The sequence below is a fragment of the Taurulus bubalis genome, assembly GCF_910589615.1.
Source record: "Taurulus bubalis genome assembly, chromosome: 6".
Lineage (NCBI taxonomy): Eukaryota > Metazoa > Chordata > Actinopteri > Perciformes > Cottidae > Taurulus > Taurulus bubalis.
Genome location: NC_136594.1, coordinates 21,389,160 through 21,403,245, shown reverse-complemented (window position 1 = coordinate 21,403,245; position 14,086 = coordinate 21,389,160). Strand labels below are relative to the sequence as shown.

At 41.2% G+C, this 14,086-nt stretch overlaps 1 protein-coding gene across 1 annotated transcript; it reads right to left on the bottom strand.

The window, feature by feature from the left end:
- Positions 1 to 1,988: 1,988 nt before the first annotated feature.
- acox1 (acyl-CoA oxidase 1, palmitoyl) lies at positions 1,989 to 13,922 on the bottom strand (the record flags this gene model as incomplete). The annotated part of the gene is made up of 14 exons (XM_079219059.1): positions 1,989 to 2,089; positions 2,827 to 3,033; positions 3,448 to 3,591; positions 3,829 to 3,934; positions 4,679 to 4,858; positions 6,004 to 6,194; positions 6,315 to 6,477; positions 6,768 to 6,937; positions 7,619 to 7,734; positions 7,840 to 7,959; positions 8,125 to 8,232; positions 9,339 to 9,499; positions 12,050 to 12,209; positions 13,814 to 13,922. 14 exons carry the CDS (start codon positions 13,920 to 13,922, stop codon positions 2,039 to 2,041), a joined length of 1,986 nt encoding a protein of 661 aa, XP_079075185.1. The 3' UTR covers positions 1,989 to 2,038.
- Positions 13,923 to 14,086: the final 164 nt, after the last annotated feature.

Below are 14,086 nucleotides of genomic sequence, written 5' to 3'. Positions count from 1 at the left end.
GCTTAAAGCTCTCCTTTTCATCATCGTGTCATTACAGTCACACAAAAACTCATTACATTTTACTAGAGTCGTTCTGTTGCTACTTTTATTCACCAGCCGGTTGGATTTGGTTGCACTGTGACAAAAATAAACTTCTGCCCACTGAGATAAACCAAATCTACCAATTCTAAATATTATATATTTCCGCTTACTTAGTCACTTAATTATTATAGTTTTTTTTTTCTAAAACAGTTTTTGTTTCTTATACTATAATAACAGATTTAAAACAAAAGAAAGGAGAAAAATCCAGTTACAGATATTTTATCATATGAACCAGAATAATTCTGTCAGCAGGATTTGAATATTGCAGCATATTAACAAAGGATATAATTTAAGAGTGTGGTTTGAAATGTGTTTTTACCCTTCTTTATAATATATCAACCCCACACAGCAGGGAGGGAGAATACCAATTCACATATGCAGTGCATATGTGGCCTCATTAAACCATTGATAACGGTCATAAATTCACACAACCTGGCATCACAGGTGCTCTTTAAATTATCTGCAGAAAGCTTTCTGTCCACCAACACATTCAGGAGCATGTGGACGCACAGAGTAGTGTCATCATTCATTCTAATGACAGAACACACCGCTTGACAGAGAGCCGCCACAGCTCAGAAATTGAGGCATTTCGAACACATCCGCCCAAAGTGGTTAATTTCATCTCCAGTAAGTCATTGTAAATAATTCCACTGTCTCACATTCGTAGTGTCTCGATGGGCCCTATTCTCTCTATTGAGCTCAGCTGCTGCCGAAGTACAGTTAGGTATATAGCGTACACCCTTGTATCTGTAAAGTGGACCAAAAGTATGACAACAATATTCATTATACAGAACAAGGCGTTGGCTCAGAATAAAGGCAAATTGTTTCACCTTTGTCATTGAAATACAGCAATCTGAAGATTTTAAATCTTAAGACCATTGTGACTGAATTAAAACCGACCCCAGCTCTACAAGAGGAAGCCTTAAAGGAGAGAGTATTGGATTCTAAAAATCATACACTTTCAGGGAAGTCTCAACTTAAGGCTGTGAGGAACAGTCTGACACAATGTAGGGCTGTGACATTTAAGGCATTTTTTTATTATTTTGGCTCTGGAGAACAGCTGATGTATATGCAGAGGTTTTATCGACTGACGGTTTCCAAATGGTTTTGACGCAGTATTTTATGTGGAATATTCTATATCTTTCTGTTGGATCTCTGCTCTAATTTGTATGGCTGTTGATGCAAGTCAGTCATATTACACCATTATTCACGGTATGGAGGGTTGCCATAGACTTGTGAAGAAAGGTTTGTGTATTTCTGTCTTAATGCATACAGCAATTAATAAAGGTTGTGAATAAACTACTGCCTCTTTAATAACATGACAAATGGCACAGTGTTTAATCAAATACTATGTTGGCCCTCGTTGTCAGGGGAAACAACCAAAACGGTTTGGCTGTTGGCTTGTTCCTCACATAAAGCACTCAAATATGTGTAACTGTTCTTGTAAGAAAAAGAAAAAAACGATGGCATTTCCTTCTTGAGGAGCCATCAGGCACGCAGCAGAAATAAAAAATGGAAGACGAAGAAACTTTACAATGGAATTTCTCTGCAGAAAACCTGATTATCTAGAAGTGCAAAGACTTGATTGTTTTCAGTATCCTTAAAGCTATTCGTTTTGCACAAAATAATGATTTCACTAGAGATTTTAAGGGCGAATTTTCGATCCTGTTTTTGTTTCCGTTCTCCTTAATAACGACATTGTCTTTAGCTTGTTTAGGATGTCCGCCCTGTTTACAGCACACTGTGTAGAGCTCGATGGAGACAGCTCCAACATGTTGCAGTATACCATGGCCTCTAGAGTGGTTGAGTATGGCGATCAACTTACCACATATAGAGATGAAGGCTAAATTACTGCAGACTGGTATGAAATGAAATTATATGTTAATGTGGCTAAGGTTGTGCTTATATATGCAGTGTTGATGGCTCTCAGCCAGGAATCAAGGTGACAGGGGTCAGCTCACAGTTTGGACCTCAGGGGCTTCAGGTACTTGTGGAAGGATTCATGGACCTGGGGAAGGAAGAAGGAATGGAATATTTGTTAAAACTGAAATAATGAGCCCATAATCTCACACACTTCTTCCCTCTGATGCTCAATTTATTGTGTACTAATGCAATAGTGCAATAGTGTAAGCTTAGATTGTCAGATAAAGCCATTTAAGTCACTCATCTTCCTTTTCGGTAACTGACCGACTATATGTGACAGAAATAGTCACTATACACAAACACTATAGTCATATCATGTTTATATTCTGTACCAAAATAGTAATGGTGTCAAGTCAGCAACCAATACAACCATCACTGTGCAGCACTGCTGCCCCGCCATATTAAACTGCTTCTCTTACAGATGTAACACACATCTTGAGAAACTAAGAACACCTGAAAATGTTAACATTAAGATTCAGATTCAGAATTATTTGTCTTTACTGTTACAGTCACATGTTGTCAATTGTTATTCTTAGTTGGTTGCCAACGGATCTTATGTCATATGAGCCTGTCTGTGTGCAGACAGCTGTGGCGGAAACAGTGGAGTGACTGCAGGAAGCCGGCTTAGCTCGCCGGGGATCAGGTGAGGCCTGCATCCGGTTCTTGTTGCTCGCATTTAGCCGACATTGAAGCCTATTAGTAGCTTGTAAGGCCTTATAGCGTAGTGGTAATTAAATCCCTTGGACCTAACAAAAGAACAGGCTATCTCTACCACCTGTGCCGTGACACTACTTTAATTTCATCCCTGTGAACCTGACTGACCTCTGTGGAGTTTAGCGGTGAGCGGCGAGCCCACTCGAACAAGTTCTCATAGACGTTGCCGTCATATCGTCCCAGGACTGAATTCAGCTTCTTGTCATGGACATCAAAGGCATCAACTAATGCCACAGCGTTGGGCCTCAGCTGAGACAGCAGCTCCTTGATACGAGCAGAAATCTGCAGGACCTGGGGCACATTCAGCAGTCCAGCCTGAAATAAAACAGATGGAGATGTGGGTGAAAACGTGCTGCTGGACTTCACTCAGCCGACCTAAAAGTGAGGAAACAGCAGGAGAGACAGCGGGTTGTTAAACAAAGCATGAAGTCTTATATTTAATTTTCAATTTACAGCTCAGCTGATGAAACCAGATCTAATTTTCTTTTCTTTACTCGCCGCCCAGGCATACAAACCCGACACACAAAGACCCCTTTTTGTTAGCTCAGAGACAAAGACGGAATTGAGGCTGGTATTTTATATGGAAAGAATTAGACAGTAAAACGGACCAACAGCACAGAGAGTATGCAAATAACTGGGTCAGCTTTGTGCAATATGTCTGTAACACCTCCGATAAGATTAACAGTAAATGTGGACTATGTTGTTTCAGTACGTTAGGACTGTTCTGACCTGTAGGAAGTCTCCAGAGTTCTTTGTGATGCCATGCAGGGCATACAGCAGAGCAAGGGTCGACATCACCGAGTGTATCGCTGTGTCACCAACCTCCCCGAGTTTGTCAGTAAAGAGCTTCACTACGACATAGTGACAGTGGGCCTGGAGACAAAATAAAAACAGGGGGGTAGGTAAATAAATAGGGAAGAAAGAAAAAAGAAAAAGCAGAAAGCAGATGGACATGAGTAGGATTTGAGTTTGACATATTGGCTTGGGAGCTCCGCATTCGTATCTACAATTACCCATAAGTCCAAGCCATGTCTGTGTATCAGTAGCTATAGGTGGTTTTAAACTGTGAGACAGACAGACAGACTAGATAATAGACAGAACTGAACTTACATCTGAAGCTCTGACCAGGTCAATAGAACTGTTGTTCCAGGCGTCCTCCTGGCTCTTCCTGTGCTGCAACTCCTGCTGGATGCTCATAGCTGCCAGATCAACCAGACTACAAACACACACACATTATCTGAATTAACCAAAGATGCCATTATTAAACATTCATTAAAAATACACGTTTTACCTTCTCAGTTTCAACAAACCTTGGGTTTTAAGAATGGCAGAGTTTGTCTCTTTACTTTAAAATCCCCCTGAAATTTAGAACATCTTATGAAATATGAATCTATATATATTTTTTAATGGAAAGAATATTTTAAAAGGGAGCCTGATCAGAAACACAGAAGAAATACGCAACTGTCCTTTATCCCTCTAACATCTGAACTGGCTGGCTGGCTGGCTGGCTGGCTGTTTGTGCTCGCCACACAGTCGACACTGACCGCCAAATTAATTTGGATGTGACTAAGGCTGAAAGTATGCAGGGATGTGATCAGAGCCGCAAATTCTGTCAGCAACACCAAACATTAAAATCTAACAGTGTGACACAACAGCAGACAAAAAGCTGCAGCACTTTGGAAAACACGTAAATTAACATTTTGGGCAATTAACGCATAACCATGTCCAATATCCAAACATTGAAAGGCATGTTTTGTAATCTTTACGTCATACATTAAAACACACATTAAAACCATGAGCAAAGAGTGGAGGGTACATTGAGAAAGGATAATTAATATAATTAAAAGAAAATGTATTTAGTTCTTCAACATGAACTTGCATAACAAATGTGTCTGATAAAAACATTGTGAAATGATAAAAGGCATTAAATAACACTTTCTTCAGTGCTCTTGTCTCTTACATGGCAGCTCGCTGTTTGTAGACCTCCACCAGGCTAGCCAGGTCATTTATGTCCACCACGGTTGGTCTGGCAGCGACGGGCTGCGGCTGGACCCTCTGATGCATTGGTTCATTCAGATATGACACAATGCCGCTCAGCTGCTGCCCTGCCTTAGCCTGCCGGTAACTCTTCATCAGGTATCTGCATCGACAAACGTTGAAGAGGCACAAAGGTGAGAGTTGAATAACTAAAACATGGCTTCACGAGCTGGCTGGTGAACTATTTTGTGTTCACAGTCATGGAACTCAGCCGTACCCAATTGCAGTACTTCTTGTGGTACTGTTAAGAATGCAATTCATTTCTTCTTGTCTGATTGTGTATCATTTTACTGACACCAAATCCAAGTGTGGGAGTGTGTGTCAAGTATCAACCCTCTCATTCATACCAAACACCTTAAGCTTTTGTGTGCGTACTTCATGTTCAGTTATGAGCTCATTGTGTAATTTAACATTTCAGTAACTGTTGGCATAACTCTGCCAGGTAACCATCACATACTAGCATTTTCAATCTGACCATTATAGTGCCATTAGTAAATGATCATAACAGCGGCACATTTAAAAAATAAAAAAAATCCTGCGGCACACAAACAACCCAGGAAGTTACAAAATGTCACATTGTAGCATAATACAGCATATATGATCGGTAATTATTGCGCTACCTACTGGCATGGAAGAGTATATAATTACTAGGCCAGCCACTATATTGCAGGCTCAGACGCTCAACAAATGGAAAATTATTTGCGGCAACTAAATAATATTTTTTGGGACGGATTAAGTTAAATTGGACATTTTCCCACGACACACCTGACAATCTCTCACGGCACACTGGTGTGCTGCGGCACAGTGGTTGAAAATCACTGGCTTAGGGATATAAAAGGTCACCCGTGTTTGTTTTTGCTGTGGAGTGAGGGTGTGCCTGCATTTGTGGTATGATAGGGCTGCTGAGTGAGTGTATGTTTATGCCTGTGTGTGTCTGTATTTGTCTCTGTGAGAAAAACTGAGTATAAAAAGCTAAATGCGTGTCCTTCAGGGAGAGCACTTCTGTTTGAGTACCTGTACTAAAATCAATTCTAGTATTACGCATATGTTACTATAAGTTTGACTGCTACAGCTTAAATTAGACACAAAGTAAATAGATGACCTCCCTCCTACTGTATGAGCACTATAACAACACAGAAACAAAACACCAAGGCTTTTCCTGGGTGTGTTTGATTCAGAGTTGGGTGGAGAACTTGGTCCTGGGAAGGTGTCACGTTTGTTGTCATACGATTCTGTGTGACGAGTTACCTCGCAGTCTGCAGCATCATGACTGTGTTCTCTCCCTCGTAGGTGCAGGTAGGGGTGAACTCGACGTAAATGTCAGGCAAGCCGCTGCTGCGGGAGTAGCCGTGGCCGCCACATGACATGCGGCACACCTCGATGGCAGAGTTGGTTGCCCATGTGGTGTAGGCCTTCAGACCCGCAGACAGAGCGTGGAGCTGGAGATTTGAGGGCAAAGGAGGTGAAAAGAGCTTCATGGAGGCCTAGACACCAGTTGACAATTATATACACATTTAAAATAAAAATCTAATGTTTAGACCAGAACGTCCAGTCAGTACCTCGGGCAGCTCACTGAAGTCCCCCTGGTTGATGTCTCCACTGATGCGTTGGTAGGTCTGTCTCATATACTGGCCAACAAAAGAAAAGGCATAGGCCATCGCCAGCAAAGGGAACAGCTTGTACTGCTGCGTCTGGTAATCGAGGATCTGAGGCTCTGGCTCTCTGTGGGACACAAACACACAGGTTGGAGTTTTCAGGGTCTCATAGAACAGGTTGGACTTCCCTTTGATACATGAGGATGTGGTGAGAGATTGAATCATGAAAAACAAATGCTACTTCCACCTCTTGTTGGAATTATATCGACATTGCTGAACCTCTGACCCTGTGAATTTCCAGTGCCGTAAAGTAAAATCTAATTTTGAGCATTATCTTAAGCATGCGTTTCCTTTTCTGTGAGTAACGCAATGTTTGTGCAGATGTTTGTTGAAGTGCATTAATTTGTGTTGACTGACCCCGGACGAATTTCAGACTGATGTCGAACAGAACTGTAGCGGATGGCGATGGTGCAGGATTTGGCGAGGGCCCGGAATGACTCGCCTACAATCATGGAGCGGATGAACACCATGGTGCCGTAGGTCAGCTTGGCACTTGGTGGCTTCAGATAGGTTCCATCTGGCTCCACCTAGTGGAGAGACAGTCAGTCATTCTAACTGCAGATGCCTTTATGACAGCAGTTTATAAAAGGCACAACCAGATAAAGTTAATGCAGTCTAATCCAACAGTTCTGGAATAAATGCTACCTTCATGAAGGTGGTAATATTCAGTTTTTGTTGGGGCCGTTTCACAGAGATGTTGACTCAATTTTGCTGTTGAAGTGTATGTACTGTAGGCTTTCTGTATTTGAAACCAATTCTTCTGTATCTTCCATCGCTATGCAGCTAAATCAAGCGCTCCTCAGTTACAGGACAGCAAACTTACAAGGGGGAAAAGGGACTAGAGCAAAAGTATCGTTTGTCTTAAATTGTGCAAAGTGCAACTGCAAACACTACTTTGTCTTCATCAGTCAAGTTCTTTTGTTTCTGCCAGTCCGCTTACATCAATGAGTGGAGGCTAAATCAAATAAACATCTCTCTGTATAATTCACTCCAACCCCACAATGACATCCTCCAAAATGATAACAAAGTTGAATCAACACCTCTCTAAAAAAGTTAAAACTAAATCTGAATGGCCTTTGAGAAGCAATAGGTGTTATTACGCTGCCAGCAATCGTTCCAAACAAGAAGACCAAATCTCAGAAACAAGAACTCTTGTCAACTTAAACCTGCTCTCAGGGAAACCATCAACTCAAAAGATGCCCCGTCACCTTGGCGTATTTCATCAGCATGTTATCCCGTGGGATTCGCACGTTCTCTAGTTTCAGGTAGCCGTTGTCAACTTCATTGAAGCCAAACTTGGGGCCGATATCTCCAACCACAATACCTAAGAGAGACAGAGAAAAAAAAGGGAGGTAGAGACAGGAAGGTGTATGAGGAGTGACTTTACCACAAACTCCAACTCCAGAGACATACTGCAGACGATGGTTACCTGGCAGGGGAACATGTGTGTCCATGTCGCGGATGGGTACGATGAAAGCATGCAGGCCATGGCAATTTCCCTGAGTATAAAGCTGGGCTAGCACTATGGCATGGTTGGAGGTCTTTCCAACTAGAAAGAGAGGGAGCGAGAGGATTAAATCGTGTTTGTTCTGAATGTCAATTCCTCAGCCTGGAAGAAACAAGAAAAAAACAGTACAAAACATATTTCTTCCAGGAATTCTGGTATTATTTCAACTCCAGTCCTGCAGAGACGTGGCAGTGACAGTGTACTTACGTCCTCCAGGCCACCATTTGATGGAGCTGATTGTGGGACTGTTCAAGACAAACTCCTGCGTGGCTGGGTCATATGTGGCTGTGGTCTCCAGCCCCCTGAGGTGTGTGCCTAGAGAGACATCACGTCACAGTCCACCACACCCACACACACAGTTGAAAAGCCGAAATTAACTCATGGGACATTAATGGACTGCAGATTAGTCAATGAATCATATAATATTTGCATCAAAACATACAAACATAAAAAGATAACTCAAAATATCAAATGGGATAATGGATAGATAGATGTTTATCCCTTGACAATTTGAAATATGCATTTATAGGTACTCTTTAAAACTCTTTAAAATAAAAAATACAATGGATGAAGCCAACATAAAGGAGCAAAGCAGTGTACGTTGTAGGTGTTTGACAGATCTAAATGCATATGAAAGAATCATATTTTAAGATAATTCAACTCATGCTGTATCTATGTCATACCATATGCTTGATGGCCTCGGAGTTTGAATCTAAACAGAAACAAACCAGGAATGTGTGATGCTATACTAGTCTGCAACTAAAGCCAGAGGCTAAAACAAACACATACAAACTATCTAAGATTGTTAGTAAAAGAAACATCTGTCATAAACGCTCAAAAAGGGATGTTAAGAGAAGTAGTAGTTAAGTTTGTCGGGGAGCATAACACCAAGTGACAGACTCTCTCGGGTTTGGGCATGCACGTCAAAAGGAAAATCTAATTTTGTCCAAACTTGTAATAACTTTCTACTCGTCCAGTGGGTCAACTGACACAAGTGGTCAGACGTGTTGAAAATATGTTTATTCAAATAAAATATTTGACCTACTTTTGGTTGCCTTTATTATCAAGTTAAAACATGTAGCAGCTTAGAAAGTGACATTAAACTTGGGATTTGTTTATAATGTTTCTGCCCATTTTTGTAGCTTTGCCTACCCGACTGAATTCATTTTGATTGAAACACTTGCGACTCAAGCAAACAATAAACCTTCTCAGACAATTAGTTGTGGAAGTTTTAGTACGAATACAAACTAGTATAAAATTGAGCATGAAAACTACCACAATCCTTAAAATGTAGCACCTACATGTGAACAATGTCCTAAACAATACTGGAGTATATTGCCAGTAATAAAGTAACCAAATAATCCTGGTCTGCTGACCGGACTAAACCGGCCTGACACTTTGGACTGCTCTGTTCATTTTACCGTGGCCCATCTCAGTCTGTGCGTAGGTGCCGATGATCTCTAGGTTCCAGGCGGGCATGAAGAAACGGTCCATCTGCTCTGAGGTGGCCTGGTTGAGCAGTGTGGGCAGGAACATCCCCAGATGGAGATCCAAGGGCTCTGGCCTGTCTGGGTGCACACAGCTATGGCCGCGCAGGACAGGGGCAAACGGAAAAGAGAAGTAGGTGGTAATGCGGAGAGAGCAAGGAGGGAGATGCTTAGGGCATTTTTGAGGGAAGCAATATGGAAAGTTTGAACCATGTAAGTGCAGATAAATGGAGGGGAGAATGTTGGATTAAGTATTTTCAGGAATTGACATGGTCCAGATGAAGAAGAAGTGAAGGAAGAGATAAAGACAGAGGTTGTGTGGTAGGAAAGCAGTGAAGGCAGTAGTGATGGAGACAAATTAAAACAGCTTTTGAGCATATCATGCATATTGATTTGATCTGGTGGTCACAACTTGGCTTGAAACTCGTTTAAATCAGTCTTTAGAAGCTGCACCAAAAAAGTTCCCCTCTGACACGTGTGATTGAATACTTGAGCACTTTAGTCTTAGCCACATCTCCGTTTAGGCTCTTCTCATCACTGTTTCTGACCATAAACTGATCAAATCAGAGCATGAAGGTTCATTATAAAGTGAAGTGGTCACATGTAAACTTCTTGTTCATCACTACCTGGATGATCAACTAGTCTGGCAACATGCCGGTACACATGGTTGGAGAACACGAGATGGATATTTTGAGCACTAAAATGAAGTCTTAGCAGATAACAATGGCGTCATCGGGACCAAACTTCCAGTGTAGGCTTCCCCAGATGAACCGCTAATTCATCATACAATCTATTAAACTTTGTTACAGAAAGGCAACAAACAACAGCTGGCACGCCTTACATTCTCTCTGATTACAAAGATACATTGAGAAGCTAGAACTCAGCCTCATTATGGGATCCCAGACCACACATTTCCACCTGCTTTTAATGTGAGCTTGCATGAAGGGGACAAAAATCAGTTACCAGTCTACACTACCTACTAATTCACACACCAGATCTTAAGAATTAATTACGGATTAAAATCAATTGGAAAATGAATTAATTACATGCAAAAGTGATGGAAAATAATCAAGATACAGTAATCAAAAAACACATGAGTGTTAACATTAGTGCATTATCATAACATAAAGATGGGAGAGTTGTGAGTAGGAAAGCAGTAACTACCGAATGTGGATGGGAATACATTTGGGAAAGGACGAGACAAAACTAATATATCTTCTTTTAAGACACTACGAACCCTAAAGGTGGAAGGGACAACCATTAGAGGAGCCTGTTAATAACGCGGCTACAGCACACCTACTTAAGGAGCCACAATTCATCAAGTCTTGTTAATAATGAAACGCATGGACGCATCTGTCAGGACACTCATGCAACTACTACTGATTTGGATCTGTCAAACACGTACAAGAAATCACCAGAACTGCTCCAGGAACTCCACAGTTTCCCCCAAACCTGCTCTAACAGGCCTCTTTTTTTCTGCCCCAAATATAATTTTGGCTCACCATTGAAAAACCGAAATGCCAATTTGTGCCATTTTATAAACAGCACGAAGTTTTGTCTAAGGGCCCTCAACAACAAGCAAGTAAATACGTTACGGGCTAAGTCCAGGACTGACCATGACCCATTTCAGTTTGGGCATACGTGCCCACGGCCTGGAAGGACTCTGCCAGAGGTAACCATTTCCTGGACTGCTGAGGGTCACACTGGCTGTACAGGGTCGGGAGGAACATGACAAAGTGTAGCCCCATGGCCTCATTGTTGTTGCCTTTAACCATACTGGATGAAGAGAAGGTATAGGATACAAAACTTAAGTTCAGATTTGCCGTTTCTCCAACATTGTGTAACTGACGTATTTGCTCACTCACTTATGCCGTGGAAGCACTTTGCACTTTTTTATGGCTTGGATCAAGTTTATCTCACACATACAATGTAATAACATGCCTGGTCTCATAAAATAAATGTCTCTAGTTGAGGTACTTCATCACTGAGATTGGATAAAAATTACTACTGGGACTGACAGCAAGTATTAATGTGATCCCCATATATCCTATATCCTATCCTAACATGCAGCAACAATGAAAATGATGATGATTTTGAAAAACATGTAGATCATATAGCCTGACAGAAAGCTTGGGAGGAAAACCTAAAAAAAAAAGCAATATAGATGATGTGTTTCACTGCATTACGTTGTGCACCGAGTGAAAGCTGCGTCCTTGCCTGCTGTACCCTTTGACACAGTTTTAATCTTATGTTGAACTTTGCTCCGACTGCATTCATTGACCTCGAGGCCACACACAGCTACACAAATTGTTGATCAAGCTCCGATGAATGCTACACATTTTCTCCAGGTTATGTGTCACCCATCCTGCTGTTCAGTTGTTTGATTGTTATAAGACAGTTATGGAACTGGTGGCAAAAACATGTCAAAATGGTCCACCACTTTTAATGGCTGTTCTCGCATCGTGACAACCTTTGGTACGTGAGAACGAACATTGGCAATGCCGCTTTGCGTGTCAGTCAAACTTTATATTGCTTACTAAAAATGACTTGAGTGATAATAGAGCACATTATGATTGCCATCATAAACCCCTCTGGATCTACGCCAGTTAAATGTTGTCCTCGCATGTCGACTTGTTAGCACATACTTCTTGTAGCAGTAGATCTCGTCTGGGTCTGCAATGCCGTACTCTCTGAGCTTCAGGATCATTTGGGCACTCTTTTTAACAGCCTGGTCATAGCGCTCACTGCGGGACAGGAAGTTTGGGTCCTCCTCCTTAAAGTCCGGGTCACTGAAAACCATCGACTCTACAGTGGATGGTGGAAATGAAATCAGAAATGTATCTTTTAGTAACACAGCTGCTCTATTCTACACAACACATATATTCAAGTTTAAATGGGCATTTCTAAAAGTCTATTAAGTGTGTAACCATGTGTGAAAATGTGTCTCAAGATTTAAAATGTGTACCAAATGGGATAACAAGTAAATACAGTAGGTTGTTAGAAAAATACAGATTGGCCATCACTTCATATCACCATGGCTTCCTCCTGTTTAACAACATTCAGATCACAACCCGTACAAGGTGAGAGCAGCCTAACTCTAAGTAGCAATACATTTTCTACAAAGTTATGTATATTGTAATTTTTTGATCTGAAGCTGATTGGTCTCCTTGTTTCCTTTTCTATTTAAGTATTGTGCTCAAACTTAAAGATTCCTGTGAGCTTGATGGAACAGATGTTCCCAAGTGCAAAATAACTGTAATGCACACAGTACATTCATTCTTAAATAGCTGTGTCACAATGGAGAGGATCATATTTCATCATACATTAAGGGAAGGAAGCCTTTTGTCAGAATTACAACTTGTTCATAATTTGCTTCCCTCAACTTTCTGTAATTCCAATGTACGTTAGTCATTAGTTCAGTGAACGCATGAATTAGTCAATGGGCCGAAAATTAATAAACTAGATAATTGATTCATCTGTTAGTGTCATTTTTTTGAAAATACTAAAAAACAATCTCTGGTTGCTGCTTCTACAGTGGGATTAGTTGTGGGTCTTCTTGCTCTTTTAAAAGTGTAAGGTAATATGTTTGGGGTTTGGACAGTTGAAAGACATCTTAAGATCTCATCTTGGACTCTGGGAAACTGTGATGAACCGTTCTCATAATTCTTTTTAACCATTCACAGATACAAACATTGAACCATGAATTGAGAAAATAATCATTATTTTAGGCACTTGTAGGTTTCATTAAAAAAATATCTGCATCTTTAGGTTCAACAAAAGTTACAAATAAATGAAAGCTGATTTAAGAATGCATGGAGAAATGGAAAATTAGATATATAAAATAAGATTTTATAACACATTTTCAAATGTGTATACACACTTTAGTACACATTCCAAAATCTCTGTTTTTATAGATATAAATAGATGAAAAATAAATCACACAAATTGTTCTTAGCACCTTCATCGTCATGTTTTCCTCAGTAGAGGATGTGAAGACAGCAGCTTGGCCTCTAAAGCGTGACGTTACATAACGGGACACTAAACTAAATGTATCAACACTGTGTGTTCACCACATCATGTACCTTTGAGGTAGCTACATCACTGTTACATTACTAACTTTAGACGAATCCCCTTGAATTGACATTACAGTGAGATAGTTTTCTATTGACGTAAGTTAGTTAAACTTTGGTTCAGTCCGGGACAAGCGGAGCGCCACCTAGCGGCTGAAGACGGCAGAGCCGTTAGCCAACAGCCAGGGAAAGCATTTGCTAGCAGCTAGCTCTCTTTTCCTCCATAGTATTATTCCGCTTCTTTCATCAGCGTCATCCTCATATCAAGGTGTCGGTGTCGGCGGTAACGAGCGCAATAACTCCTCGCACTACCGGGTAAAGTAGACATCTCAAACTCACCGATTTCTCTCCGTCTTCTGGTCTTTTCGGGCCCCCCATCCAGAATGTGGGTCAGTTTCTCGACGTCAAAAGTGGCGTTTTCCCGCTCTCTCGTAATGTCAGGATTCATGGTTCTGTATCTGACTGGGAACGACGTCTATGCTGCACTGGGGAAAGTATAATGACAAACGTGTTGTACAACCTGCTGCAACCTCAACCTGACGGGTCCCTCTGTCTCTCGGCCTCCTCCTGACGCATGCGCAGAGAGGTTCGGAATCATGTGACATATACCCC